This window comes from Chenopodium album, chromosome 27, assembly GCF_948465745.1.
Source record: "Chenopodium album chromosome 27, dcCheAlbu1.1, whole genome shotgun sequence".
NCBI lineage: Eukaryota > Viridiplantae > Streptophyta > Magnoliopsida > Caryophyllales > Amaranthaceae > Chenopodium > Chenopodium album.
In genome coordinates, this window is record NC_137860.1 from 35842772 (window position 1) to 35869972 (window position 27201).

At 35.6% G+C, this 27201-nt stretch overlaps 1 protein-coding gene and 1 long non-coding RNA gene across 3 annotated transcripts; one reads left to right on the forward strand and one right to left on the reverse strand.

The window, feature by feature from the left end:
• Positions 1–1303: 1303 nt before the first annotated feature.
• LOC145621291 (uncharacterized) lies at positions 1304–14980 on the forward strand. Of its 2 annotated transcripts, XR_014108376.1 has the most exons (5): positions 1304–1477; positions 2346–2599; positions 14122–14224; positions 14304–14386; positions 14494–14980. It is a non-coding gene; the product is annotated as an uncharacterized LOC145621291 (long non-coding RNA). The 2 variants fall into 2 exon arrangements; XR_014108375.1 differs by having other exon boundaries at positions 14122–14386.
• Positions 14981–19417: 4437 nt separating this feature from the next.
• On the reverse strand, positions 19418–21312 carry LOC145620238 (uncharacterized). The gene has a single exon (XM_081674875.1). The coding sequence runs from the start codon at positions 21110–21112 to the stop codon at positions 19616–19618; it is 1497 nt and encodes a 498-aa protein (XP_081531001.1). The 5' UTR covers positions 21113–21312; the 3' UTR covers positions 19418–19615.
• Between the last annotated feature and the right edge of the window lie 5889 nt (positions 21313–27201).

A 27201-nucleotide genomic window follows, 5' to 3' on the forward strand; every position in this document is an offset into this window, starting at 1 on the left:
TTAAAAACAGATAGAATATGATTAAAAAAAGCTACCAACACCGAATTAATAATAACCAATTTTGCCGCTGCAGACAACCGTAGAGAGGCAAACGCAGATAATCGGCTAGCAACCCTGTCAATCAGAAACTTGAAATCCGAAACTTTACTGCGTCCTAGATCGATTGGAAGGCCCAAATAGGTTCCAAAGGAGGGCTTCGATTGAAGACGAAGACTCCGAGCTAAATAATTTCGATAGTCATGGGGAGTATTCGGACTAAACTTGACAAAGGATTTTTGAAGATTAATCATTTGACCGGAAGAACCACAAAATTGAGAAAGAAGGTTCATAATGTTTTCACACGCCTGCGGAGAAACCTGGAAAAACAGCAGCGAGTCATCCGCAAAGAAAAGGTGAGACACTGAAGGACCCCCTCTAGAAATGCGAATGCCTGAAAACAAAGCCTGTTCTTCCGCCCTGCGAAGAGAAGCCGACAAAACTTCCATACAGAGAACAAAAAGATACGGCGATAAAGGATCCCCTTGTCGAAGGCCACACTTTGGCTGAAAAGATGGAGTAAGACTACCATTCACAAGAACCTGATAAGACACTGTGGTAACGCACTGCTCAATGATATGAACCCAGTAGGGAGGAAAACCAAAAGCCTGTAGCACCTGAATCAAAAAATCCCAGCGCACCCTATCATAAGCTTTATTCATATCCAACTTAAGAGCCGCATAAAACCGCTTACGAGCCTTTGACGCATTCATAAAAGACAAAAGTTCATGAGCAGTCAATGCATTATCCGAGATGAGACGACCTGTCACAAATGCATTTTGAAACCCGGAAATAAGGGTAGGGAGAACCCCACGAAGACGGTTAGTAATACATTTGGCAATGCACTTATACAACACATTACATAGCCCAATTTGGCATCTCAGTTTCGAACTTTTTAACTCATATTAGTGATACAATACTTGTCCTATTTCATAATATTCGCAACAATTTTGACTTTTCATCTTTCATATGCTTACTTTGACTATAAATTTTAACATGTGTACCAATCAAAGTGTTGCGAAGAGAACTAAACAAAAGAAATTGTCTATAGAATGTCACATACTTATATACGAAGTACAAAGCCAAATCAATTTTTGATTCATATGAGCTACAAGGGCGGGTACAACGGGGGCGGGGGAAATTCCAGCATATGCTGGGGGTAAGAGATGGGAGTACTACCATCAAGCCAACTCCACGTCCTTACAAAGCCAAATCATTGATAGCCTAAAATTAAACTTTGTATCGAGGTGTCAAAATTGTAATCGAATGGGACATCAAAAGTTTAATCAAGCCACAACCCTTGTTATTAAAAAAAGATGTTGTTTCATGAAATGAGTTAGGGTTTTTCGATTGAATTTTCCAGAAATGAGCTTCTTCAACCTCAAATGAGCTTCATCAATTGTGCCATTTCTGTACTAAATTGAAAATCAAAGCTCTAATTGTAAGTCTCCTTTCATTTCTCACTACTGATTTTCGAAAGAAATTACATTCAGAATTATGTTTTTAACTTTGTGTTATTAGCTATGCTTTCTACTTTCTTGCTTCGAATTTCATGCTGAAAGTTCAGTTCTTTATTCCAAGCTCTAATATATTCATCAATGATCTGCATTGTGGTATTTAGTCAGATACAAGTTTTATAATCATTAGTGGAAAAATTATGTTGTTACTCACTCCTGTCCAGAATTAATAGTCGCATTAATAGCGTAATTTGAACTAGTTACGTACTTATGTGACCGTGACCGTGACCGGATGGAGGTTGTTTATGTTTGTGTCCTAGCTGTGAATATTGGTAATTTGCGTAAATTTCAATCATTTAGGAAGAAGTTAATACTCCAATTGTGAAAATATACTGCCAGTTAGGGGGCAGGGTGGAGCGAGGCGTGGTAGTGGTACGTTATAATTGTATACGAAATATGTTGAGTTGATTGATGATTGACGATCACTTACATAGCAACCGAGGTTGTAGCAAATGACCATCTAATGATATCTTCATTCGTCAAAAAAAAAAAAAAAAAAAAAAAAAGAAATCTTCATTAATGGCAATGGGTGTTGTTTGCAATGTGGCTTTCTTCAATCAAAGGTTGTTTGTTTTCGTGAACAATATATCTCTTATTTAGTGCATGAGTTGAATTCCTCAATGGTAATCAGTGTTTCTAAATAAAGATCACAAAACCCTTACCACTTACTTTTCAAGTTTTCAGCAAATTAAAGTTTTTTATATTTGAATGGCCTTCTGTCAGAATTTTGTTCATTAGATGTATGTATTAGGGGTTCCTCACATTGTATTCATAATGCTTTATACTTTGTAGGTATTGCAACTAGAGTGATCTGATCACTACAGATATATTATAACTGAATTTTGATTGACGATGGGTGACAATCAAGGTAGTTCACATGAAGCCAACAGCTCGGGTAGTAAGGAATATGTATGCCTAAGGATTGTGACGACAGTGATGCTGATGTGGTTAGTCTAGTTCTCGATTATTTCTGACTTTTGCATGAAATGAGGCACATTGTGAAGCTTTACGGCACAAATCAATACCTGCAAGGCTGCAATAACTAGGTATAGTTACTGGTCTTACAAAAAAAACCTAGGTATAGTGAATTGATTCGGCTGCAGTTTATGTGCTTTCCTTTCACCTTATAGCTCTACTCTACATGAAATTGTATGGCTTTTCTTGTCTTTTTTTTCCCCCTAGATTTAGGTGAAGTGGATGTTGACTGTTGTCTTTCATAGTTGATACAATATGATACACCTAATTTGATTGATTTTTTGATGCATCAACCCAAATATTAAAAAATAAAAGTCAATTGGAGATATTTGGCCCAATAGTGAAGTCATGTGATAAATTGAAGTGGAAATATGGGTTTGGAAAATGGGATTTTGGGGGGTTTGATATGATAAGAAGCTCCCCAGGGATATCTGCTACTGGTTGAGGACCAGGTTATATCATCTTAACTGACAAATCATAAATCCTAACGGAAGGAATTTCCAATTCATGCACTGCAGGTATGGACACGTTCTAGAGAAATTGTTGTTGAGAGGACGTACCTAGGAAAATCCATTCTTCTGACATTGCTGTAAATATTAATGATCTTAAGTCTGAATATGGGACTCCTTAGCAGATAGGAGGTTAAAGCAGGCTATCTCTTGATCTAGGAGTTCAAGACTCAGATCTTGATGTTAATGTTAGTTATTATACTGTGTCCAGCAACACGTGTCCAGCTAGCAAAAGATTTGTTATCAGCTTCAGGCCTCACAAAACAAACTACCCATGCACCATAATTCACCCTCACACTTTGTGGACTCCTGGGTACAGGCCTACAGGGTGCTCATTTTCTGAGTTTGAGGCTTCTTATGAAACAAGCATGGGAAAGTGATGGTGGGATAATTATGGTGCTTGGAGTGTTTCACTTGTTTGTTTTGGTAGGTAGGAGAATTGTTTGCAAGCTTAGCTTGTGTGTATAATATTTAATATTAACAGTAGGGAAAAACTAAGTGTAGTAGTTTTTGATGAGTCAACAAAGGTTTGATAAACTAATGAAAGATTCTAACACTTCAATGAAACCATGGGATGCCCAGCCACCAATTGAAATTATTTCTTTTGCTCTTTACTATCACTACAACAAAATTCCGAAACAGTCACAACATTAAACCAAACTAAATTTCAGGGTTTTAGAGACATATTGTTAGGTCTTTATGGTTACAACCCAACTTTTATGCCCTCAGGAGACATCCCTCTCATCCACTGTAATTTTGGAAATTTTCTCAAAATTCACCAAAATTCGTGGAATAGCTTCAATTTAAGAAATTTTTTTAACTTCTCTAGACTCGAAAAGATAAAGGACAAGGTGCTTATCATGAAACCTGTGCAGGAGGCCACTTGAGTAGTTAGAATCATCCACTTGCCTTTTAATGGTCAATTTAGTCGGTTTTAGATGTGTGCTTTGCCATTGGGTCTAGGCCACCCTTGGGCTTTTATGAAACGACCAAAATCAACAAAGGTGTGAAACTGATAAACCAATGAAGGATTCTTGACACATTGATTGAACCGCCAAGTCACCAATTAGAATTAGTTCTTGTACCTCTTTACAACAAAAATCCAAAATAGTCAAAATATAGGTTTAGGCCACCCCCTGGATTTTATGGAACAACTAGTATCAACTAATGTTTGATAAATAAATGAAAGGATCTTGACACCTTAATGTAACCATGGGATGCCCCGTCTCCAATTGGAACCATACTTCTTAACTCGTGATTACCAATACAACAAAAATCTGAAATTGTCACAAAATTGAATCAAACTCTTTTTTGAGATCTCAAAGACATATTGTTAGGTCTTTCATAGTTCCAAGAAAAAATTTATGACCTTGAAAAACATCTTGGAAAAAATTCTTGAAGTTTATCCAAAATCGTGGTTTACAGCCTTCGATTTTTGGAAATCTTTTTTTCTAGACTCGGAAAAGACAAAGGACGAGATATCTTCCATGGACCCTATGAGACCCCAGGTAGCCAGCCACTTGAGCAGTTAGAATCATCTATTTTGCCTTTGAATGATCAATTTAGATTGTTATGGACACTCACGTTAAGTCTTGCCCATCCTTGGTCTTAATGAGATCGAGTAGTGGGCTTATATGACTTTAAACAATCTTTTTTGATTTTGAATAACATCTCCCACCATTACTAGATTTTTTGGCACTGGATCCTGAAATAATCCAATTTCGTGTGTTATAATCTTCCATTTAGCATCCAAAGAATACCCTCACATGAGCTTCTCCAATTGCGCCATTTCTGTACAAAATTGTCAAGGTGTTTTCTGAACTTCTCTCTGATAGTCTGAGAGCCCTATTTAATGGCTGGAACTACCTGATTCATGCTTTGGCTCATTACTTTGTTGTGTGCTCCTCTCACAATGTCTTAAGTTGTCTATGCCTTGATTTATCTTTCCGAATTTGTCTCTCAAACATGTGAAAACAATACCTTCTATGGCCATATACATGTAGTTTTAGGGATAAAGTGTTTGTATGCCTTGTCTTTGGCTCTCTTTTGCCTTAACCTGCTGCCCATGCCTTGTGCCTTAGCTAGGCAAATTGTTTTATGGTGATTTATCTTGGGTGCTTATTGTGCATCCATTTTAGAAAATTCATCTGTTTTTGTGAACAATATATCCAGGGCCGTCTTAAACATTTAGGGGGCCCTGTGCTATTTACACAATATAGTAGTGTAAATTTCATTAGCTAATTTTTTATTTTTATTTATTTATTTATTTTATTTTTACACAATAGCTAAACACTGTAAACCATTAGCTATTTTTTTTAAGTCACAAATAATATTTGAAGTACTCTACTTCATACGTATATTCGGTAAGACACTTTTGCATTCATTACTATTTACAAGAATAGGTAGTTCACTTTTACAATGACATAACTATAGACAATATGATATATACATTAAATATACTATGTAGAGGTAACTATTAAGATTTTGGGGGAAAAAAAGCCTTAAAAAAATTAAGCATAATAAAAACGGACTACAGATTCACAGAGTGATACTCTTACAAAGGAAAGAAAAAGAAAAAATAAAGTGAATGTATGCCCAGGCAGCAGGATTGATCCCTGTCCCTCAAGGATCTTATAAAGAGATCTTATACCAACTATGCCATGCTCAATTACATGACTTTAGTAGCGTTGGTTTCTTATTATACTAATGAAGTTTGTCAGACATTTGGGGCCCCAAAAATTGTGAGGCCCTGTGTTGTTGGGCTGTTTGCACAGCCTAATAGCCGGCCCTGAATATATCTCTTATAAAGTGCACGAGTTTGAATTTTTTAATGGTGATCTGAATTTCCAAATAATAATCACAAAATCCTTTTCAACTCAATGATGGGCAATTACTTTTCCGAAAATCAATTTTGAGTTAACTTGAAGGACCTTTCTGTCAGAGTTTTGTTCAAATGTTTTAAGTGATAAATGTATATATTAGTTTCCATATTAGCTTCATTTGGGACGCTTCACATTGTATTCATTACGCTTTATAGGTATTGCTACTAGAGTGATCTGATTACTCCGGATATATTAAAAGTCCATTCTGATTGACGATGGGATACAATCATGGTAGTTCATGTAAGTTTTGATTACCACTACAACAAAATTCCAAAATAGTCACAACATTGAATTCAACTCATTTTCTAGACTTTAGAGACATATTAGTAGGTTTGTTATGGTTCCAAATCAACTATTATGATCCCAACAGACGACTGCGACATTCACTTTAATTTTGAAAATATTCCCAAAATTAAGCCAATATCGTGGATTATAGCCTTTAATATTAGAAAAAAGTTTCAGTTTTCTAGGACCAAAAATGATATAGGAGGTGCTTTCCATGGACCCCATGTGACACCGAGAGGCCACTTGGTTGGCTAGAAGCATCCACTTTGGGTTTTAACATTCAGTTTAGCCCGTTACAGACATGATCCAACATTGAGCTTAGGCCCTTGTGAGACCTGGTGGGTGTATATTACCGTATATGATCCCGGGAATCATTCTCACCGTAACTTTGTTTTTGGCACCGGATTCCGAAAATGGTTTGATTTCATTTATTATAGCCTTCAGTTTAACATCTAGAGAACATTTTTGGCTTTTTGCACCCATCTAAGTTAGGCATCATTGGGTTTCCATGCTTCTTAAGGGACCCCGAGCGACTGACTATTTCAATTCATGACGGGGTATTGTAAGTGGCAGAGTGATCTTGATGCGATTATGAGGTTACCGATTTATAGTTGATAAAAAATACCAAGTATGGGTTAAGCCGTCGGGGTGTGGGATAGTGCAAGGGGGCATGTGAGCATAGGCACAAGAAATGTGCACCCAAGGACAAGGAATACAAACAACTATTATTTTTGCCATTTGAGGGTATGACGTTTTTGCCTTAAGACATGATGATTAGGAATGGAAAAGGCATGAATGAGATATTTCCGGGGAAAAAAGTAGAAATATCAAGGCCCATTGGAAACCCTGAAAAGTACCAAATTTAATGATTAATACACGAAATCGGAGCAATTTAGGAGGCTTTAGGGCAGTGTCAAAAAGTCACGGAATAATATGGGATGCATCCTTGAGTCATATAATGTTTTAGACCCATATACAACCATTTGTCGGTTACATAACGATCTCGTGAGAGCCTATACAAAATACAAGAGGGTGTATAAAAACAACCATATTAACAGTTTAAAGGCAAAGTGGATGGTTCCACCTACTCAAATGGACTCCCGGAGTATATTGGGTTCTATGGAAAACTTCTCGCCAAATTTTTTTCTGAGTCCAAAAATGTCCAAAATTGAAGGTTATAATCCACGCTTTTGGACCAATTTTGAAGATTTCCGGACCCGGTGTTGAAAAATCTCGAAATATTAGAGGATACATCCTAGGGTCATATAATGTCATTTGGAACCTTATATGGTCATTATATGTTGTCATAAGTGTCCTTGGTGGCCTTGAGTTAATGAAGTAGGTTTAAGTTATAAACGGGTAAATTGACAGTTTAAATGCAAATTGGATGGTTCCACCCACCCAAATAGACTCCCGGGGTGTATTGGAGTCTATGGGAAGCATCTCGACAACATTCTTTTTTGGTCCAAAAAAATCCAAAATTTTCCAAAATTGAAGGCTATAATACACGATTTCGGACCAATTTTGGAAACTTTTTCAAAAAATGAACTGAATACGTGAGATGACCACTGGGGTGATACACGTTGGTTTGGAACCATAAGACACCTGTAAAGATGTCTATAAAGTCCCAAAAATGAGTTTTGTTTGATTTAGTTATGTTGTTTTGAAATAATGCTGCATTATTATTGGTAGTTAAAGAGATGATTCCAATAATAACCAATATGGAGTTCTTTATCTTCTTTTGTTTTGTTGGTTATTCATGCTTTGGCTCATGATTTTTTAGTTTCCACCTCTCACAATTATGTCTAAAGTTCTGCCTAGTTCATGCATTGCCTTGTCTTGTCTTTCTGAAAATGTCTCTGAGACTAGTCAAGACAATACCCTCTATGGCCGTGTGTCGGTAGTTTGCAAGGATGAGGTGTTTTTATGCCGTCTTTGGCTTATGCCTTGTGCCACACCCTGCTGGGTTGCTGCCCATAGGTCCCATACCTTGTGCCTTGGCCTTATGACTATGCCTCGTGTCTTTGCTAGGTAACAGCCTTAGCCTTTTTCCTTGGCCTTGTGCCTTCGCTGGATAGCAATGCCTATGCCTTGGCACTGTATCTTATTTGGCAGCAACGTCTATGTTTAGGGCCTTGGCCTGTACTTCAATACATGACGGATATTGTAAGTGGCAGAGTGATCTTGATGCGATCCACTAAGATTCAGCCCTATGTCGCTTTAATTCGCCTTCCCCGCACCCTATTCCTCGAAAACACCTATATTTTGCCATATGAGGTTACCGATTTATAGTTGATAAAAAATACCAGGGTTAAGCCGTTTAGGATAAGACAACGATGCCTATGCATCGGGGTGTGGGATGGTGCAAGGGGGCATGTGAGCATAGGCACAAGACATGTGCACCCTAGGACAAGGAATGCAAACAATTGTTTTTGTCATTTGAGGGTATGACGTCTTTGCCTTAAGACATGATGATTAGGAATGGAAGAGGCATGAATGAGATAGTTCCGGGCACAAAGTAGAACTCTCAAGTGAAAAGTACCAAATTTAATGGTTAATACACGAAATTGGAGTAATTTAGGAGGCTTTGGGTAGTGTAAAAAAATCACGGAGTAATATGGGATGCATCCTTAAGTCATACTTCCTCCGTTCTTTTTTACTTGACCCGCTTTGACTTTTACACTATTCACCACCCCTCCTTTGACCGTCTTTTGTGAATAATATGTAAGGAAAAAATATTCATGTGAGATCTTTTTGAATTCGTCTCAATAAGTACTATCATAATATATAACTTTTATAATTTTTTACTTATGGAGAATTAAAGTTATTGATCATTAAAGTTTTGCATTGGCAAGCGTGATAAAAGAAACAGGTCAAGTAAAAAAGAACAGAGGAAGTATAATGTTTTAGACCCATATACGACCATTAGTCGGTTACATAACGATCTCGTGAGAGCCTATACACAATACAAGGGGGTGTATGAAAACAACAATGTTGACTTTTTAAAGGCAAAGTGGATGGTTCCACCCACTCAAATGGACTCCCGGAGTGTATTGGGGTCTATGGAAAACTTCTCGTCAAATTTTTTTCCTAGGTGTGTAAATGTCCGAAATTGAAGGTTATAATCCACGCTTTTGGACCAATTTTAAAGATTTCCGGACCCGGTGTCGAAAAATCTCGAAATATTAGAGGATACATCCTAGGTTCATATAATGTCATTTGGAACCTTATATGGTCATTATATTTTGTCATAAGTGTCCTTGGTGGCCTTAAGTTAATGAAGTAGGCTTAAGTTATAAACGGGTAAATTGACAGTTTAAATGCAAATTGGATGGTTCCACCCACCCAAATAGACTCCCGGGGTGTATTGGGGTCTATGGGAAGCATCTCCACAATTTTTTTTTTCTGGTCCAAAAAAATCCAAAATTTTCCAAAATTGAAGGCTATAATACACGATTCCGGACCAATTTTGGAAATGTTTTCCAAAAATGAACTGAATGCGTGGGATGACCACCGGGGTGATACAGTTGGTTTGGAAAAATAAGACCCCTGTAAAGATGGCTATAAAGTCCCAAAAACGAGTTTTGTTTGATTTAGTTATGTTGTTTTGAAATAATGTTGCATTATTATTGGTAGTAAAAGAGATGATTCTAATAATAACCAATATGGAGTTCTTTATCTTCTTTTTTATTGTTGGTTATTCATGCTTTGGCTCATATTTTTTAGTTTCCACCTCTCACAATTATGTCTAAAGTTCTGCCTAGTTCATGCATTGCCTTGTCTTGTCTTTCTGAAAATGTCTCTGAGACTAGTCAAGACAATACCCTTTATGGCCATGTGTCTGTAGTTTGTAAGGATGAGTTGTTTTTATGCCGTCTTTGGCTTATGCCTTGTACCACACCCTGCTGGGTTGCTGCCCATAGGTCCCATACCTTGTGCCTTGGCCTTATAACTATGCCTCGTGTCTTTGCTAGGTAACAGCCTTTTTCCTAGGCCTTGTGCCTTGGCAGGACAGCAGTGCCTATGCCTTGACGTCTATGCCTTGGCACTGTATCTTATTTGGCAGCAACGCCTATGTTTAGGGCCTTGGCCTTCGCCAAAGCATAGGCAGTAGCATTTTTTGCTAGCTAAGTTAGGCATCAAGGTGTTTCCATGCTTCTCAAGGGACGAGGCTGACTACTTCAATACATGACGGATATTGTAAGTGGCAAGAGTGATCTTGATGCGATACACTAAGATTCAGCCTATGTCGCTTTAATTCGCCTTTCCCCACCCTATATCCCGAAAGCACCTGTATGTTGCTATATGAGGTTACCGATTTATAGTTGATAGTATATACCAAGTATGGGTTAAGCCGTTTATCATAAGACACGATGCCTATGCGTCGGGTGTGGGATGGTGCAAGGAGGCATGTGAGCATAGGCACAAGACATGTGCACCCAAGGACAAGGAACATAAACAACTATTTTTTGCCATTTGAGGGTATGACGTCTTTGCCTTAAGACATGATGATTAGGAATGGAAAAGGCATGAATGAGATAGTTCCGGGCACTTAGCAGAACTCTCAAGGCCCATAGAAACCCTAAAAGTACCAAATTTAATGGTTAATACACGAAATCGGAGCAATTTAGGAGACTTTGGGGCAGTGTCAAAAAGTCACGGAATAATATGGGATGCATCCTTGAGTCATATAATGTTTTAGACCCATATACGACCATTAGTCGGTTACATAACGATCTCGTGAGAGCCTATACAAAATACAAGAGGGTGTATGAAGACAACCATATTGACTGTTTAAAGGCAAAGTGGATGGTTCCACCCACTCAAATGGACTCCCGGAGTGTATTGGGGTCTATGGAAAACTTTTCGCCAAATTTTTTTTCTGGGTCCAAAAATGTCCAAAATTGAAGGCTTTTTGACCAAATTTTGAAGATTTTCGGACCCGGTGTCAAAAAATCTCGAGATATTAGGGGATACATCCTAGGGTCATACATTGTTATTTGGAACCTTATATGATCATTATATGTTGTCATAAGTGTCCATGGTGGCCTTGAGTTAATGAAGTAGGCTTAAGTTATAAACTGGTAAATTGACAGTTTAAAGGCAAATTGGATGGTTCCACCCACCCAAATAGACTCCCGGGGTGTATTGGGGTTTATGGGAAGCATCTCGTAAAATTTTTTTTTCTGGTTCGAAAAAATCCAGAATTTTCCAAAATTGAAGGCTATAATACACGATTTCAGACCAATTTTGGAAATTTTTTCCAAAAATGAACTGAATGTGTAGGATGGCCACTAGGGTCATACAAGTTGGTTTGGAACCATTAGACACCTGTAAAGATGTCTATAAAGTCCCATAAATGAGTTTTGTTTGATTCAGTTATGTTGTTTTTGAAATTATGTTGCAATATTATTGGTAGTAAAAGAGATGATTCCAATAATAACCAATATGGAGTTCTTCATCTTCTTTTGTATTGTTGGTTATTCATGCTTAGGCTCATGATTTTTTAGTTTCCACCTCTCACAATTATGTCTAAAGTTCTGCCTTGTTAATGCCTTGCCTTGCCTTGTCTTGTCTTTCTGAAAATGTCTCCCAGAAAAGTGAAGACTATACCCTTTATGGCCATGTGTAGGTAGTTTTTAAGATGAGGTGTTTTTAGGCCGTCTTTGGCTTATGCCTTGTGCCACACCCTGCTGGGTTGCTTCCCATAGGTCCCATACCTTGTTACTTGGCCTGATGACTATGTCTCGTGTCTTTGCTAGGTAACAGCCCCTTTCCTAGGTCTTGTTCCTTGGCTGGGTAGGAGTGCCTATGCCTTGGCACTGTATCTTATTTGGCAGCAATGCCTATGGTTAGGGCCTTGGCCTTCGCCAAAGCATAGGCAGTAGCATTTTTTGCTAGCTAAGTTAGGCATCAAGGTGTTTCCATGCTTCTCGAGGGACGCGGCTGACTACTTCAATACATGACGGATATTGTAAGTGGCAAGAGTGATCTTGATGCGATACACTAAGATTCAGCCTATGTCGCTTTAATTCGCCTTCCCCCACCCTATTTCCCGAAAGCACCTATATGTTGCTATATGAGGTTACCGATTTATAGTTGATAGTATATACCAAGTATGGGTTAAGCCGTTTCTCATAAGAAACGATGCCTATGCGTCGGGTGTGGGATGGTGCAAGGGGGCATGTGAGCATAGGCACAAGACATGTGCACCCAAGGACAAGGAACATAAACAACTATTTTTTTGTCATTTGAGGGTATGACGTCTTTGCCTTAAGACATGATTATTAGGAATGGAAAATGCATGAATGAGATAGTTCCGGGCACTAAGTAGAACTCTCAAGGCCCATAGAAACCCTAAAAAGTACCAAATTTAATGGTTAATACACGAAATCGGAGCAATTTAGGAGACTTTGGGGCAGTGTCAAAAAGGCACGGAATAATATGGGATGCATCCTTGAGTCATATAATGTTTTAGACCCATATACGACCATTAGTCGGTTACATAACGATCTCGTGAGAGCCTATACAAAATACAAGAGGGTGTATGAAAACAACCATATTGACTGTTTAAAGGCAAAGTGGATGGTTCCACCCACTCAAATAGACTCCCGGAGTGTATTGGGGTCTTTGGAAAAACTTTCGCCAATTTTTTTTTCCAGATCCAAAAATGTCCAAAATTGAAGGCTATAATCCACGCTTTTTTACCAATTTTTGAAGATTTCCGGACCCGGTGTCAAAAATTCTCGAGATATTAGGGGATACATCCTAGAGTCATATATTGTCATTTGGAACCTTATATGATCATTATATGTTGTCATAAGTGTCCATGGTGGCCTTGAGTTAATGAAGTAGGCTTAAGTTATAAATAGGTAAATTGACAGTTTAAAGGCAAATTGGATGGTTCCACCCAATCAAATAGACTCCCGGGGTGTATTGGGGTTTATGGGTAGCATCTCGTCAAATTTTTTTTTCTGGTCCAAATAAATCCAAAATTTTCCAAAATTGAAGGCTATAATACACGATTTCGGACCAATTTTGGAAATTTTTTCCAAAAATGAACTGAATGCGTAGGATGGCCACTGGGGTCATACAAGTTGGTTTGGACCCATAAGACACCTGTAAAGATGTCTATAAAGTCCCATAAATGAGTTTTGTTTGATTCAGTTATGTTGTTTTGAAATTATGTTGCATTATTATTGGTAGTAAAAGAGATGATTCCAATAATAACCAATATGGAGTTCTTCATCTTCTTTTGTATTGTTGGTTATTCATGCTTAGGCTCATGATTTTTTAGTTTCCACCTCTCACAATTATGTCTAAAGTTCTGCCTTGTTAATGCCTTGCCTTGTCTTGTCTTTCTGAAAATGTCTCCCAGACAAGTGAAGACTATACCCTTTATGGCCATGTGTAGGTAGTTTTTAAGATCAGGTGGTTTTAGGCCGTCTTTGGCTTATACCTTGTGCCACACCCTGCTGGGTTGCTGCCCATAGGTCCCATACCTTGTGCCTTGGCCTTATGACTATGCCTCGTGTCTTTGCTAGGTAACAGCCTTTTTCCTAGGCCTTGTGCCTTGGCTGGATAGCAGTGCCTATGCCTTGATGTCTATGCCTTGGCAGTGTGTCTTATTTGGGCAGCAATGCCTATGCTTAGGGCCTTGGCTTGAGCATAGGCAGTAGCAGCACCCAATGTAAGTGATTTGCCATTTTGTTTTACTTGTTTGGATTTTTAAGTAGTTTGTGATGGCTGCACCACCTGTTTGCAGTACGTGCTACGTTATTGAATATGTTGTGCGAATAGCCATGTGTTGTTTGTTATTTCAAACTTTTATTTTTAGAACTACATTCCTTTGCTATTTCCACCACAATCACTGCAGATCTATATCTTGTTCAGCTGAATAAAATGCCTATTTATTAGGGAATTGGGACAATATCCTTTACTCTAGATTTCGACTACTACAGAATTCAACTGTGACTGTGAGGAAGACAAAGGTGAGAAGGGAGACTAATGGAAACTTTAGGTCAGTAAATTCATTCTTCATGCAATCTGCATGTGTTTTATTTCCTTTTATTGTCTAGTTATGTGTTGCTGCAATGTAGCTCTTTGACGTAGCATATGGCGAGCACCATCCTAAGGGTCGAGGGATTATTCAATAAAGCTTCATCAACACTTAGCCCTTGAGGTATTGCATTCTTCAGTATCCAAGGATATCAGGTTCCTTTGCTATTGACTTTTAAACTGTTGACAGGTCTCATTATGGCTACTAATGTTATCTGTCACTTGACTCAGATTGCTCTGCTTATTCATTCAGCTATTACAAGCATTTCTGTCTAGACTGCCAATTTGGCACAGTATCACTGACAAGTCTAAGCCCTGCTAACTCTAACCCAGGGGTTCAGCCTCTTGGAAAGCAACATCGTCCAAGAATTACTAGCAGCAGAAGCAAGAGAAGGCCATCAAACATCATTGTGAATGTGCTTTCTCTGGTGCTAAATCCGTGGGGATTCATTGTATGATGCCCAAATAGCAGAGATCAATGGCTAATCAACTTAATTTAGTGCCTAAAAGAGAGTTGGGCTCATAGTTATACTTAATACGCGAGTATTAGTTCTCTGTTAAGTATATGATTCAGGCCATAAATGACTGTTTTTGTGTTATGGGTTGTTGTTGCATAGCTTATGACTGTTATCAGTTAGGAGTGGATATATTTGTGAAAAACTCCAATTGATTCTGACTCAATTTTAGTTAATGTTATCCTTATATGAGGTATATTCAGGTGACGTTTAGAGACGGGTTTTAATAGGATAAGTGACTTTTTATATGATACAAATGGAGGAAAAAAATATCTAATGTTACACTTGACAGATCCTTATGGTATAATGCACTAATGATGCACCATACTACACCTCATGACTTAGCATATAACTAAATTAGGTGCTTCAATCATTGGATAACATCAACTTAAATAATTTGCGCGAATTTCTTTATTTCATATTCTAAAGTCATGTATAGAGGTGTCAAAAGCACACCTGACCCGATCCGAAACCAACCCGAAAAATATCAAATTTAAATTTGGACTCACGTAGTCACGTGGACATAATAATTTGTTATAATTCAACTTTAAAAATTTATCCGACCCGACCATATCAGACCCGATCCGATTATCCGAACTGACACTCCTAGTCATGTACACAGTTGATAGGAAGGTTAGAAGGAAGCAAGAAATATAGTGACAAAAAAAAGTGGGTAGTTTAGAGTTGAGTTGGTGACAAAAGAGTGTTTTCCCATTATATTATCATGTATGTGTTGGTTGATCTTTTTCATGTTTGAAGCCTTTTCTTCTCTCTTTCCTTTCGTGGCCCATGCTTAATTTTGCCCTTTTCACTTTCCATTTGTCTTTTTTATATGGATTTATCATAAATTATTAGTAATTCAACGACATATGTTATCCGCGTTATTTTTATTGCCAAATTATTTAAGGATGTAATCTATTTTGAGTTTATTGTTCGAATTATCATCATTAATAATCCAAAATTGTTTGACAATGAGTGAATTAAACACTCTCATAGTCAATTTTTATAACACGTTAGTAATACATCGTAAAATTTTTTAAAAAAAAAAAAAAAAAGTTTGTGGTCCGAACTCTCATTTTCATTGATATGTGCGACCAGAATTATTAGACAATAAATGAATTAATCACTCTCGTAGTTAATTTTTTATAATATGAAAGTAATACGTCGTACTTTACAAATTCACTTTTTCGAATCATACAAAGTATAAGAAAATCGACAAATTGATAAAACTAATTCAGCAAGGGTTCAAGCCGTAACGCCGTAATTCTAAATATTTTCCAAGTCCCCTCATTGCAAACAAGGTTAAATACATAAAATTGTTACAAATTGATTATAAAAGCAAGCACACATCATGACATCAAGAAGAAGTTTGCAAAGAGTTGTACAAAGAGACAAGCATAGAATGCCATTTCTAACACGACTCTTATCACACTAAATGATCTCATAATCTATCATAGTACACTACTATCTCTAGGACAAATCATCAAATGTGGTCAATTATAATTTTATAACGACATTGACAACGATACAACTTCAATTACATCATTACACCCTCTATCAAATTTCTCTTGTTCAAACTCCATTAGAAAAACTTGAATTTATAAAATTTGGTACTTGTGTTTAGGATAATTAATTAAAGTGACCTTTGGTGTTTATGTAGTGTTCTAACAGCCTTCCTTGTTTCATTAATCAAAGTTACATAGCGACTCAACAATCCTCAATAGGTGCAAAAGGTTTCAATTTTAGACAAGTGCAATAGTATTTCATGTAATTTATACGCATTTCAGGTAAACTTTAAGCATCATGGTTTTATTTTAGTATATAAATTCGACTTTTAGCTCACTTTTACATCTAGTTATCTCGTATAAATAGATTCATATCGCCATGGTCTCATAATCCGATATATACTTATTCTTTCTCTCTTCCTTCAATGAGACAACTCCCAAAAGTTGGAGAATAGTTGTAATTTCTAAAGCCAAAATCCTCTCCAAAAGTTCACAACTTTCCGTTGTTTTTGGATTTCATGTTACACCAAATTGTTTTTTTGACAAAGAGATCTATTAATTGTTGTAACATACTAACATACTACTCCACTAAACAAGTAAAATGGAGTAACTGTAGCTGAATGAGTCAACACCAAACCCATCTTCTACTTCATTCATTGGTAACACGCCTTCTTCTAAGGCTCTACTAACATATGGCCCACTTTCCATTACCAAGTTTACTTCTTTTTGTTGAATTTCTTTGAGGGAAAATATCTTGTACGATGTCATTATTTTGTTACCTCATTGGCTTTGTCTACACTTCTTCGATTATTGAGTTCATTGGAAAAACATACGACCTCATTTCATATTATTTGCAACGACTTGACATAAATTAAAGAGGAAAAATGTCTAATCGTTGTGTATAATATAAAACGAAGGTAGTATTAAACGGAACAAAGGATGTTCTTTAATCTTAGGGCTTGTTCTCTTACGTTGAAATTCAGTTCAGTTCAGTTCAATTCAGTTCAGCTCGGTTCAGTTCAGTTCAGCTCAGTTCAGTTCAGTTCAGCTGAGTTCAGTTTAGTTCAGCTGAGTTCAGTTCAGTTCAGTTCAGTTCAGCTCCTAATTTCCTTCTCTTATAAAATATTCATTTCAGTTCAGTTCAGCTGAGTTCAGTTCAGCTGAGTTCAGTTCAGTTCAGTTCAGTTCAATCAATGAGAACAGGCCCTTAAATTAAAAGGGTGTTTTCTTTCATTGAATTATGTGAATTTGTACTCATATTATTAGTTTAATCACAGTCAAGTGAGTTTTGTTTGGTCAACTTGATTTCTTTTATCTAGTGTTCTAATGTATCCAGTGTTCAAATAAATGTAAACATATAACTAAATGCATCAACAACTTATAGTAATACTAATGTACTATTGATTGGTCAAAAAAAACAATTTTTCAACTAATTAGGTAAATGCTAATAATTGGAGTAAATTATTACTCACTATTATCCGTGACTAATATCTACATTTTCTATCAAGGACCTATTTTTTTTTATAAAATTATAAGTAATTCAAATAATAAATTAAGGCATATATAGTGAATAAAATGTGATCTAAAGACAAAAAATCACTATTATTTTGTCCTTGAACATTCCATCACAATCGCAATCACCATATGAAAAGTAGAATAGTCTTTTTCTTATAAATTGAAATCTCTACGGTTCTAGACTAACAAGGTCATATGAGTATATGACTCATATCTATATGACAATTACATGTAACCAACCCCTCTACAAAACAATTATGCCTTTACCACACTCCCTTCACATATTTATATAAAATCACTCCTTACTTATTGATTTTATATCATATTACTTCATCACCATTCCAACAATATATTTTGAACAATAGATAAAAGAAATCAAGCTTCTTGTTTGAGTGGTTGCCTTTAGATTCTTTGCTTTGATCATAACAATTAAAAAGGTTTGTCTAACTTGTTTGGCTATGTCAACAAGAAGAAAAAATGAGCTTAATCAAACTAGTGTAAATCAAGATATGTTCTCGAGATGTCTATTTGTACAATGAAGTTATGTTTCTAACACATTTTTGGTCATTGAATGAAGGTTATTTTGGTGCGTCTATCTAATTATTTAGTGAATACATGATTTCATTAACCTTTTACGGACTAAAGATTCATTTCATACCACTCAATGAGTTTACGATGTTGGTTTTTAAAATCAATTTAAGTGATTCACTTAAATTTTATGTGGTCTACGAAGTCTCAGAAGGCCACTTAGGTGATTGGAAGACTTGAAACCAATTACTATCTTTTAAATTTTAATAATCAATTTAGGTGGTAAAAACATCCTCCCTCATTGTCTCAAGACTATGGATCTTTATGTGGCCAAATAATAGGTATAAGCTTCTATGTCTCCGAACAACCATTTATGACCCCTATATATTTCTCACCAACAAGTTACTCAAGTTTTTAACACTGGGTTTCAAGATCTCCAAGATTGGTCCTATATAATGTACGGAGTATTATTCAAGTTTACAACAGGATTCCAAATTCTCTTAAGTTGGTCCGTCTTTGAGTGTTAGGGTCTATTCTGATTGACTGAATTAAACTGAGCTGAACTAAACTTAACTTATTGGAGCTGAACTGAATATTTTATGAGAGAAGAAAATTAAAATAAAACTGAACTGAACTTATTGGAGCTGAGCTAAACTGATCTGAAAATAAGCCGAAGAGAACAGACCCTTACACGATTTATGCCTTCAATTTAACCTTTGAACATTAGAACATTTTCAAACACGTCAAAAAGAGAAATGTAACAAGAATACAAGATACTGCATAATGTTATTCAATTCTTATATAATAATTATGTAAATTCTTTGTCAAAAGTTTATAAGATCCAATTTGTAACGAATTTATCAATGTCGGATTTATTTTGGAACAGAAGAAACAAACATCATAATGTTGAAACTCTTGAAAGCTCATCCCTTTACTTTGAACATTCAATTTCCTCCAGAAAAGATATCACAAGTCTCACAATCACTAAATAAATAAAAATTACAGTCAATTAACACAGCAGTAAAAACAACATTTGGTCATATATTCCATAAAATGCCTAAAATGAGTAAAGGACTAATAAAAAGAAGTGAGTAATGAACAATAATTACTGCTAATATAGAGTATCAAATGTCACATTATTACTTAAACAAAAATAAAACACCAAAAAAATAAAAATAATAATACATCATAATCCTATTGGAGTAATATCTCCCATATTTTTTTTTTTCATCATAATAATAATAATTATTTTCTTGAAAAAAAAAATAAAAATAAAAATAAAAATAAAAATCACACATTAGAATTAGACACAACTTTCTGAATTCCCTTATTACCCTCAGCAGGAACACTGGTTAAACCCGGTGGAGCAGCAGTTACCGGTCTCATTTCACCACTCCCATTTACCGGAACTCCCTGAAACGGCGTCGTTACAACTCCCGCACTTCCCGGCGGCGAAGCATAGTACATCTGTCTCCCACTTCCGTTATCGTACGCCACTTGTGTATACCCCTGATTTTCCGCACCCATACCTGCTACCGGTCTAGCCGGTAACCCCATTCCTTCTGAATAACCTCCTCCCATCTTCCCTGACCCCATGTTGTACAACTGCTGCTCCCGGTAAACCTGATCTGACGGCACTCTTTGCATCTGGTAGTACCCTTGATTTGGTTGTCCGGTTACCGGTCGCATCATCGGCGCGTGGTATACATTCCCTGGTGGTGGCGCGTGAACCATGTATACCGGTTGTTGTTGCTGTTGCTGGTGTTGTTGTGGGTGTTGTTGTTGCTGTTGTTGAGGATGAAACTGCTGGTGTTGTTGCTGTTGTTGGTGTTGCTGCTGTTGTTGATGATGGAATTGTTGTTGTTGATGGTGCTGAGGTGGCATCGGTTGTTGCTGTTGTTGCGGTGGTTGTTCGACGTTGACCGGTTGAGGAGGCGGAGGAGGTTGCCAGTAACCCGCCGGAATTTGAACAGACGCCGGAATATTCGCCGGAGCAGTTGTAGCATAGTTTACTTCCTCGCTTTTCTGCCGATTCATCTCCTGAACTGAGATCTGCATCCTGTTCATCTCCTGAATCCGAGCTTCAATCTGTGGATCCGGTTGTTGAACCGGTATCGGAATCTGAACCGGAGCTTGAACCGGCGCCGGAATTTGCGCCGGACCTTTATCTAAACCGAATAAGAAATCCATATTACTGTTGACTGCCGTCGGAGGCGGCGGCGATGGACCGGAATTCAAAGCTTCAACGAAGCGGTCGGATTCACGGTCGATCTTACCAGGATCAGACGAAGTAGATCCAAACGAACCAGATTTATGAATCGGAAATAGGAAAATCCTTAATCTAGCCGGTTTAGTTGAACCGCGATAAAGTCGATCGTATTCATGCATCATATTCTCCAAATCGTCGTCGTTTGTGACGGAAATCAAAGCGTCGAGTTCTTCACCAGGAAGCTGGTATTTGAAGATGAAACCACCGGAAACGGCGTCGTTTACGGCGGAATCCGATGACAGAGTCGACGAAAGCTTGGAATACAACGACGAGAATTTAATCGATCGATCGACGGCGAGAATTTTGGTTTCACCGCCGACGTAAGCGAGGAGATTATCGTGAGAACGAGGTTGAATTCTGCCGCCATAACTAACCATGAATTTGACCTTGTGGTTGAGTGAAGATTGCTGCTGTTGCTGCTCCTCCCATGACGGCGGAGGATTCTCGAAGTCGATTTCACGGGAACGAGGAGAAGAATCGCCGGAATCTGGGTAGGAATACGAAGGAAAATTCTCCATTTTTGGGGGTTTGAAGGAGGAGAGAGAGAATTTTGGGGGTGGTTTTTGAGGAGAGAGAAAATGGGGAAAAAGGGGGTTAAGGGAAAGGAAGCATGGTTGGGAATTGATTGGAAAAGTGGAGAGAGAGAGAGTAAAGAAAGAAAGAAGAGAGAGTAAAGAAAGAAAGAGAGAGTATGTTTTTAATATATGTGTGTGCGGCGAGGGTGTACAGTTGGATTTTCCTTTTTCTTTAGGTTTATATTATGGGTTTACTCACTCGTTTTCGAGTCGTATGGAATACTTTAAATGCGGTAGAGATTCATTGTACCGTATAAGGGATTACCGTGATTGATAGGGTAATTGTTTTTTTTTTGATTCATATGAGCCACAAGGGCGGGTACAACGGGGGCAGGGTAAATTCCAGCATATGTTGGGGGCAAGGATCGATCCCGTAACCTCGAGGTTACGAGATGGGAGTACCATCAAGCCAACTCCACATCCTTATTGATAGGGTAATTGTTGATAGGGTAATTGTTGAATAAGGTGTTCTGAATGATTTAGATGAAATGATTAGAATACTCGCGGACGCGAAGATTGAAAATGGAAAGAATCTATTCTATTTACGTTTTTTGTTTTCATAATCTATTTAGATACGAAGTAAGTGAATAAGGTTATATTGAATGATTTTAGATGAAATGATTCGAATATTCACGGAGGCCGCCAATGAAAAAGGATCTATTGTATTTACGCTTTTTCCATAATAAATTTAGATATAGTATGAAATAAGTTACTCTTTCCGTCCCATAATATAGTTCTTGGGTTCCTATTTTGGTGATCCAAAATGTTATTTCTATTTCCATTTTTGGATAGTATGAAAAGATTATTATACCTTCGTTTATTTTAACTTTATTTATTATACTTCATAAATTACTCTTGAATTTTGCACATGCCTGGTACTTTTTTCCACTTTCTTTCTCTATCTTTTGTCTATAATTGTATTTTCACTTTCATTAACGTATTCATCCACTTTTTCCTCCTATCTCTTAAATATCATACAAAAAACACAAACAAGAATTATATTATACGAGTATGACGCTCAAGAAACACAAAACTGTGTTTATACACGTTCGGATAAGGTCTTATGATAGTTAATAAAGATTATTAGTTCGTTGAAATGTAATTTATTATGAGTTGTGAAAAGGGTTGATAAATTTAGATAAATTTAGACAGAATAAGATTAGTTTAAAAAGTAAATATGGTGAATAGAATACACTATTAGGTTTAAATACGTTTAAGAAGCTCGATGCCAATGGATTCCAACTAAAAAAATGAGTTTTTTTTTTTTTTTTTTTTTTTTTTTTTGGGGGGGATCCTTAGTCTTTGAAAACTCAATACGAATCTAATATCTACCTTCGCTTTTAATTTAGGATTTTCATTATCCATTTTATTTGTTTTAAACTTTAATTGATTAATTTTATGAGAAAAAAAAATGACATTACAAATTGAGTCGTACTTGTACGTAGTATAATTTACTTAAATAAACAACTCTTTTCCATCCTAAAATAAACATATATCAGTATTCTTTAATAACTTGTGTATATAGAGTGAAGATTTGGCTAACCTTTGTGCAATCAAAATGATCATCCTTTGGAATTTTAAAATGTGATAGTAAATTCCCAAATACTTTGTACTCTATATTTTATAAGAGGGATTATACTAATACGATAGATGAGTGATTGATTCTTCATAATTATTTAGTGCTAAAATATTTCTATTGTTAGTGTTGCACTGTGTTAACATCAAGTGATACAGTCATACAGATTAACTACGACAATTATTATACTCAATAATTTTGACTTTTGTATGATGGGGATGAGTTTGACTTAGAAACATAACAATTCCAACTCTTATCTTTTTTTTTTTTTTTTTTTTTTTCCTCTCTTTTTGCCAGTTTTATTTTAGAATAATATATATGTAACTTTTCTAAAAAAAAAAAAAAATGATATAAATCTTACGGTTATAAATAAATCATTCATAATTTGCTATTAATTTATAAATGGCTTAACAAATTAAAAAATATATAACAAAATCAAACACAAATCAATATTTTTTCATTTTAGCTTCTTGTACAAATTTTATATGGAGTATAATTTTGGATTTTAATCGGTATTTTGTTTAAAGATAACTTGAATTATGCAATTTGAGATGATAGTCCAAATTTAATAATTTTTGTACCTCGTACGAAGTATAAAAAGGATTCAGTATAACCTTTGGTTGCAATTTTTCCCTTTTTTATGTCCTTGCACTATCAAATTTATCATTTTTTCAGCCTCAGCAATGATGGAATTTAATGTCTCATTTATTGCACCAAATTACTAATAGACTTATTTTTTTTATATAGAAATTTGATCGAGTATGACACTCGATTATGACTGATGAGTGTGTGATAATAGAGGATTTTCATGGCGATATGGTATACTTGACAATGAATTTATTCGATCTCTTTCTATTTTAAGATGATATGTTTGATACCATAATACCATGTCACTAGAAAGCTCAAATTCATCTCCGTATATAATATGGACATAAATTATTTGGAAAAAAAAATCAAATAATCTAGGAATTTAAAACTTGGGATCTCGCTAACGAGCTCCCCCGGGACGTTAGTTAAGGAATATTTATATTGGTTGAAAGAGTATTAAGGCTATGTTCACTTCAGCTTAATTTCAGTTCAGTTCAGTTAGTTTTGTTCAGCTCCTAATTTATTTCTCTCATAAAATATTCATTTTAGCTCAGTTCAGTACAATTCAGCTCCGATCAGTTCAGTTCAATTCTGTTCAGATCAGCTCAGTTCAGTAAATGTGAACATGCCTTAAGTTAGGAATGCATGACAAAATCACGTATCGTTCGGAGTAATTAATGTTAGTTCACTCTATTATTTCCACTTTTAGTTCTCTTATCTAACACTCCAATGGCGCTCATTAGCTTTTGCCTAAAATTCGTTATACAAAAAACCTTACGACTATAAAAGTACCACTTAATTCAAAATATACATAACAATTGAAATTGCGTTTAGTATCAAAGAAGGCACATTACTACGTTATAAGATATAATCATATAATAACACAAAATAAAACATAAAACTCGTACTAAGTTATACTCCGTACTTCGTATAATAATCGTATTATTGAAATATCTGCTCATAACTTTCTAGATCTTGGAAAATAAGGGAAATGAAGACAAATAATTAGAATGTAGGGTCAAGAAATTAGGCAGTGATAGTTGAGGTTGAAAGAGGATAAGAGAGCGATTGTATTGAATATTGACTAGAAATTGAAAATAAGGACTTAGACTTAAAGAGAGAAAAAGGAAAAACGAGTAGGTGTAATTAATTTTATTAAATTATATAAACACGAATAATTAAGGTGGTGGACATGGTGGGCTAACCTCTAATTTCAAGAGACAAGCAATATACTGAGTATCTCATCTAGTAAAAAAATAAATAAAAATGTTGCTAATAATCCATACTTAAGTTGTATCATCTATCATCATCTATTATCTATCCATCAATCCATGTGCCCCCACTCCTAAATGGGACGTTGTGACATCAAAACTATATATTATACTACTATCAAAGAAAAATGATGTCCTACCCACATTTGGTTGGTTATTATGCTTCAAATTATTGACCCCAATACACCATGTCTCTATGTATGGATGTTTCTTAGTGGGTGTGCTATCTCACTTCCACATTACTCCCTATAAATAAGATGTGGATCGGATGTGGATCGGATGTCAAAAAGTCTTCTGTATTGTATCCGTGATCATAATAAATTAAAACCCGGCTCTTATTTGACTTGAAAATTGAAATAACCCGTATCTGATAATTTTAAGCTAATTTTCTCTTTGGCCAAAACCCGACATAATAATAAAAAAATCCCTACAAAACCCGACTTACCAAAAAAAAACTTGGCCCGAATTTGACTCGACTCACCCCTTTTGAACAACTCTCTTAATACATACACAAAACGAGGGAAATGATTTTGGCACAAAAAGAGGTAACAACATACTTGGAATAGTGGAAAGAACAGCAAGTTTAAGGGGTTTATGGTTTCCACGTAGAGTTGGTTGTCTATCTTGCTTAAAAAATAATGCTTTGTTTAGAATAAAGAGGAAGGCCAACGTAAAAGTAGGGAACACAATATATCAAAGAAGTATGAACAAATTCATTCTTCCACAAGGTGTAGCCTACGGACTTAGAATATAATCCAATCAAATGATGCCTTTTAAGATCAATTTGACAATAAAATCTTTAGGAAATTATGCCTTTCAAGTTTAGTTAATTATTACAAGTATAATTGTGCTTGTGCTTTATCTATGTTCATATGCATACCTTTCTCTAGAAGGTTAAGCAATAGTTCAATTTTGATTTTATATGGTACGGATTTGATAGTGTGAAATAAATCATCGGAGAATATATGCTCCTAGAATTTTCTAAATGATGGGAAAAAGAAAATCACTAATAATAAGCTATGGGTATATGATATCTTCAATGATTATGAAGATTGTAAAACACAAACTTATACACAAATTTTATAATAAAAACAGTTAAACTTTAAACATACTCGAGCATAACTCCATTCCATTGCTTCAAGCTTGACCGCCTTGACGCGGGTGACTCCAATTTCACTTAGTACAGAGTAGGAAGTTTAATACGAAGTAAGATATTTAAAATCTATGCATTTTTAAGAGTTGTATATATCATGACCATAAGGCACATTTTTGCCATACAGTTTTAAAACTATCACCATCTGATTAGGCCAAACCTTTCTTTAACGTGTCTGTAATATTGTTAACTTGAAGTATGATTTTGAGTTATATACTGTAATTAGTAATTAATGTGTCAGATAATCTACACTAGCCAGCTTTAAAATTTAGGTTTTCCAGTGTGCATCACCATTTCCAATGTCCAGCCCACAGATTATAATTTATTCATAGAAGAGTCAAAGCACCTGAATACACTCATCTACCTTTTTTTTTTTTTTTTTTTTTTTTTTTTGATAATCCTCATCTACCTTTTGTTATGTGTTTACTTATTTTTTATTAAAAAAAAAACTTTAATTATGTGCTCATTTGCTGTAACTTCTTACATTTTTAACAGCAAATTTTTTTTTTCCTCCTATATACAAGTAATTTAAATAAAATATAAAAGCATAATATAAAATTTTATGTTATAAAGGTATTGGGAAGAGCCCTAAAGTGTAGTCCACATAGAATTATAAATATAAACTTTGTACATAAGTATTTTTTTTTAACAACAAAGAAAGTTGGCATCATTTGGAATTTTCAGTAAGACAACTAAGATTCCTAGTACTCCAATTGATGTTTAAGTTGAAATTATTACTTTAATCAAGCTTACTACTACGTTACTTTATTAGTTTAACAAAAACACCTCATTTGATTATGTATAATTTAGTAATTTACCTTGGAATAGGAGGAAAAAGGTAAATAGGTTTGACCAACAACCGTTGCAATTTTATAAGTTACAACCCTTCAAATAAGGTGCTTTGCTAACAAGGAAACGACCACAATAATTAATTCAGTGAACAATCACGACAATTACTACTTCTGTCCGTGTCATTAAAATACAAATTTTACCTATTTCATTATTAAAATAACCAAGATAGTTTAATTAGGTACACTCGTTATTCTTGATACATAAAAAAGGTACACTCGTTATTCACAAATTTCAAGTTTTCAACACTACGGAAATATATTGAAAAAATTATATATACACTAATGCATTTGTTTAACCTGAACATGATGAAACCGTTTTATTTCCCTAAATAAAAGCAAAATTATACTAGTATATAGAGTAGAATAATTTGGAAGATTCTTAAACCTGTTTAGGAGTACAAAGAAATGAGTAAGATGACCTAAAGCTAACCAAGTGGCATTGATTTGTAGCTAAAAGTCATTAACAAAACCATCATTATATGCAAATGCTAATGCTAATGATGCATGCATGTTTGAGTAAAAAACAATCCTTCAAAAGTGCAAATATTACCCTTCTTTATTAAAAATTTATCAAGTGGATTGTAAAAATTAAC

What these genes read in the sequence shown, in the direction of transcription:
- LOC145620238 (XM_081674875.1), bottom strand. Translation starts at nt 21,112, where the DNA reads ATGGAGAATTTTCCTTCGTATTCCTACCCAGATTCCGGCGATTCTTCT.